Here is a 4,993-nt window from a genome sequence, read left to right on the forward strand (position 1 = left end):
TACAGTAGATCAGTAAGACAAGACACAACAGTGGTAACTTTCACCCCTAGTCTGGATTGTACCCTTTGCTCTGATTCTCTGCTCCCACAGACAGAACTTGCTTCTCCTGCTGCAAAAGTAGTACCAGTCCACAACCTTAACCTTAGAAAAGCAGAAGTCCTTAGGGAAACTTAGTCCGGCAGAATCCAAGTCCTTTCTTCACTTAGCACTGGTATATTCTATTTATTTAGAAGGTCAGAATCACAGTTCATACTAGGAGTTAGAACCAGGCCCTAGATGTGCAAAGCAATCTTCAAGGATTGAATTAGACAACAGGTAATTACAGGGTCTTTTAACCCAGTCCTTAACCCAGTAATTCCGATTGTTTAAATAGAACTTGGCTAAGAACACAGACTCAAACTCACCAAGAGTGCAACCATCTCATTTTGTTTTATTTTAAAATTCAATCCTGTGACAAGCATCTACTGAGAGAAAACAGCCTACCAAGAAAAAGCGATTATATTCGGAGAGGTTTTAACAGGATTAAGAATGCTAAGTATGAAACTCCCATTTTTCAGATCTTGAGATTGCAATCAAACAGCCCCTCCTTGGATGTCAATGCAAAAATTATTGATTTTATTTTAATTGCACATGTGCCTTCTTGATATTTCCAAAGTTCCAAGAACTGACCCATTTGGATTCCCCCAAGGAACTTTTTATTCATATTATATCTCCTTTGTAATCAACACTGAGAAATGTCACTTTGATTAAACACAATTCTGAATGGCTAAGACCAGAGTACAATAAACTCTCCAGAGCTATCTTTCAGAACAACTGATTGCTCTCCAGTCTTAATCCCCCAGAGTCTTATTTAATCAAAATGATGTTGCTAATTAAGGATTAAAACTCAGAATAGAGTAAAAAGGAAGGATTTTTTTTTTTCTTCTCTCCTATGGGCAGGTCAAGGAGGCAGAATCTGCTCTAAGGGACTAAACAGTCTCATCCACCTTTGGTAAAGCTGCCTTATTCACTGAAGTTTGGATTTAATTCAAAACTCTTTGATATTAACATAATTGGAGGAAAAAAAATAGCCAGGAAAGCTATCCCCAAAGGAGGAGAAATCTGATTCACTAAGATCTTAATTGATTCTTCAGCATTGCATTGTTATTATGCAAATGTGCTCAGTTTGTATTTTAATAACTGTGTATGTATAGGGAAAGGAGAGAAAGGGGACAGTTTAGGGCTTATTTCACCCTGCCTTCAAGCAGGAATCTGGAGGTTCCCACTGCAACTTCTTTGATCCTTACTCCACAGTTTAACCAGAAAGTACAGGTGACTGTATGTAGGTAGCACTCCATGTTACAGAAGCAGTAAAAGCAATCATAATCAAAACCAACCTCTCTGATACACTGAGAGAAATAGCTACTATGAAAAAAAAATAATTTTAAGGACCATTTTAGGAACAATTTTTCCTCAAAGCTTTCTTGAATTTAAAATATTCAAATCAAAACACAAACATCAAGTGGTTTATCTGATGCCAAAACTTCACAGCAATGGAGCTGAAACAGAACAGCTGATCTCTAGCACTCACCTTAGTAGTTAAACACTACTAGCAATCTCTAGTTCCAGTACAGTCTACCGCTGCCTGTCATTGCTAAAAATTTACTCTGATGCAAATTTTAATATATCATTGAATTTTGCCACTTCTAGTTAGGGAGTAACAGCAAAATATCCTAAACGGATGGCCATGTTAAAGGTAGAAGACCAAACAGGGTATGTTGTTCTAACAGCAACTAGATTGTGAAGTCTTTGAGCATTTGGGAAAATCAGTTTATCACAATTCTGACTGAAGATTTCTGTAGGAGGCCAAAACAGATCATCACCTACTGGTTCTGACAAAAGGAAAAATTTAGGAAAAGTTTTTACAGAAATTCTTGGAAATTATCCCAAAATCTAAATGTTTTGCAGTTAAAACAAAACATGAAACCCACCATCTGTAGAATCTGCCTTCTAAGTTAGAGCATTGCCTTGAAATTCACTGCTATCATCCCCAAAAGATATTTAGCTGACATTAAGTTACCAACCAGTTGAAGAAAGAAAGTAGTTCCTTCAGTCCACAGTCCTCAAGGTTGTATGCACTTAATGGACAAACTATAGATCTTATGCCTCCTATTCCCAGGCTAGCTGTGAGTAGTGCAAAGTAGAATACTATTTTCTGCTCCTTTTTGGTTAGTGTATGAAGAATATGCCGTTTGTCAATGTAAATATCTTCAAAGGGGAATGCCACAAAGGGTAATAGTGCTGTGCCTGGAATTGGAAAGAAAATCATAATTTGAAATGGATTAGAATCAGACTGAGAATAAGACATTTTTTAAGCAGTTATGTTGAAAAGACAGATGAAAAAAATCAGATACACAACAGAAGAGTGCAAAGAGAGAGAGTCTTAATTCTGTAGAGAAGCAGAACCTTTCTGTATGTCACTATATATAGCGCTTTTAAGATTCAGGTTCTCACATCAACTGAACAGCTCACTATCTAGAAATGTAGCTCCTCTCACTGGTCTTCCCCATTGCCTGTGTCTAGAGGGCAGTAGCTCTCCACTTGCTAGAGGGCACCAGCCAAAACATGTAACCTGATGAACCATCAATCAACCAAAAAAACGCCACACCCCATCGTGGAGTGTAGCTTTTTTTTGCATCTTCTTTAAACCCCAGAAGTGTAATGGGAATAATAACTTGACAAACAAATTCTTAAAACTTTTGTGGAAAATTTTCTTTTTTCTGCTGCAGCTTCATGGAAAATACATGATTTTCAGAAACTTTACCTACAGAAGTACTGCCATGAATTGCATTGACCACCTCTAATCTTCAAAGCAAGTCTTTCAGATTTAATCAGCTACAGACTCTCCAAGTTGTAATTGGAGACTAAACTCAAAATATACTGACGTATTACAACACCAGCATTAGCCATGACTAAGACTATGATTGTGCATCAAACTCTAATACATCAGGAAACTTTAATGATCTATCTAAAAAAAAAAAAAGTTCAGGTATTGTTTTAACCAGAATACATCACATTCTGTTTGTGTCACCAGTCTCCTACTTTAAGATATGCACTGAAAGAACAAGTGCCAGAAGGAAATTCCAAACCAGAAGCCCATAGGAGAAACAGTGGAACATAATAGCAAGCATTTTTCCAGGCTGCTTGCACACTGGTTTTGCAATCAGCTCAAGAACATCTCAGGAAGAACTCTGATTTTTTCCTTACTCTGTCACATGTCTAAATAACAACGTGGCTGGCTATTATAGAAATCAGTCTTGCTTATGCTCAACAACTGGCACAGGTAGAAAGCATTTCTATCAGCTTGGTTAAAGCTAACAGAATAACCACCAGCTGTGAGATGCGCTAATTTCTACAGAACAGTCATACTTAGCTTGAACAGTGCTTTTATGTAAAAGATCTCCAGAACAACACATGGGGAAGAATCAGAATGTGGGAACAGAAAGCAGGCTCTCAATACAAGCATTAGGATACAGCCTCTCTACTTAAAGCAAAGTTTGATTAATCTGGTACGTGCTTAAATACACCTTTCCCTCTCGGCCAAATACAACATAGACCTTTACATACAATAAAATCTTACTAACAACAGCTGGGAAACAGTTTCCCAACTCTCTCTCAAATTCTCACTAAAGCCTTGCATTTGCCCCAAACACTAATTACCTTAAATGCTTGTTAAAGGGACCGGTTTTAAGAGTTGAGCATCCACGCTCTGAATAGCTAAGCCACTTTAGAGAAGTCAAGTTTGTGCACCAACTATCCACAAGATACACAGGCAAACAGTCCTTAGTCTTGTTCAAAGTACTGCCTCACAAAAATACATAGGCAAAAATACCACAGGGCATTTTGTAGAGGAGGAACTAAGTAATAAACTGCTAGAGAATGTGGCCACAAGGTTGGAGAAAATTGTTATATTTCAAAAACAATGCTCAGTAATGTACTTCTGCAACAGAACCACTAAAACATGAAAGAGTCACCAGGGTGTCACCTACCTAGGAAGTGTAGAAACATGCAGATGCACACAAGCTTGATCCTTCCCACAAGGCATTCGGCAAGCCAGCCAACCAGTACTGGCGTCAACATGGAGGTGCCTACAAAGCACATGTTGACAATAGCTGCCTGGTAGTTGCGATAGCCAAGTTTGACAGTGCAGAAGAGGATCATGTTGCAGACAATACCAAAGAATGTGAATCTCTCACACAGCTCCACCAACAGCACACAAATAGCCTCTTGGAGTTTCTTCTCAGATTGAGACAGGTTTCCAGCACGGTTGCTTCTCCCAGGTAACAGTTTTTGTTCCTTTTCAGCTGTGCAGTTCAAAAGTTGCTTCTCTTGCATATCTCTTCTGTCTGTACCAGGCATGCTTGTCTTTTTTTGAGTAAGACTGAATAGAGCAGCTTAGGTTACAGGTATACTTCTGTTCTCCTCCGCTGTAATTAGCAAACTGGTAAGGCTCTCACTTTGAATTCCACACTTCACTACTACAATTTCTTAGGGCACCTGTCACTTTTGTGATATTACATATAGGATCAAAGAGTATATATAAAAAAACCCCACAAATATCAAAGAGCCATATCAACATTTCACCTTTTGAATTTAGCAACACTCAGGAACTTAATCAGTTGATTTAATTAGTCCATTTGGAGGTGAACAAGATTTTTCCCCAGAATTATATTAGCTATTAAATTATGTGAATCCAATACTGTATGTGCAACTTTATCTCTATGCTAAAGATAAAGGTTTAAATACACATGAAAGCTAACATTTCCAGCAGAATTCAAATAATAGATCAATAAAATAATTTGGTTAAAATGACCTGATACTTTAATTAGACAGCAAGTGAAAAACTGCAAGCAAAGATAGAAGGATTTTTTTTTTTTTAAGGTTAACAATATCTAATCATTACAACATTTCTTGTTATTTTTGGCTGAAATTCAGATAAAGTTATTTATAAAAA

At 37.4% G+C, this 4,993-nt stretch overlaps 1 protein-coding gene across 1 annotated transcript in view; it reads right to left on the reverse strand.

The window, feature by feature from the left end:
* Positions 1 to 4,398, reverse strand: part of SLC15A5 (solute carrier family 15, member 5) — a gene marked incomplete at its 3' end in the record, with an annotated part of 20,555 nt that extends 16,157 nt beyond the window's left edge. Inside the window, exons 1-2 of the mRNA XM_010075554.1 lie at positions 4,029 to 4,398; positions 2,064 to 2,286 (exon numbers count right to left, since the gene is read on the reverse strand). Of these exons, the coding sequence (XP_010073856.1) occupies positions 2,064 to 2,286; positions 4,029 to 4,398 (593 nt within the window). The remainder of the gene's footprint in view (positions 1 to 2,063; positions 2,287 to 4,028) is intronic.
* Between the last annotated feature and the right edge of the window lie 595 nt (positions 4,399 to 4,993).

Source organism: Pterocles gutturalis, unplaced genomic scaffold, assembly GCF_000699245.1.
Source record: "Pterocles gutturalis isolate BGI_N339 unplaced genomic scaffold, ASM69924v1 scaffold30117, whole genome shotgun sequence".
NCBI lineage: Eukaryota > Metazoa > Chordata > Aves > Pterocliformes > Pteroclidae > Pterocles > Pterocles gutturalis.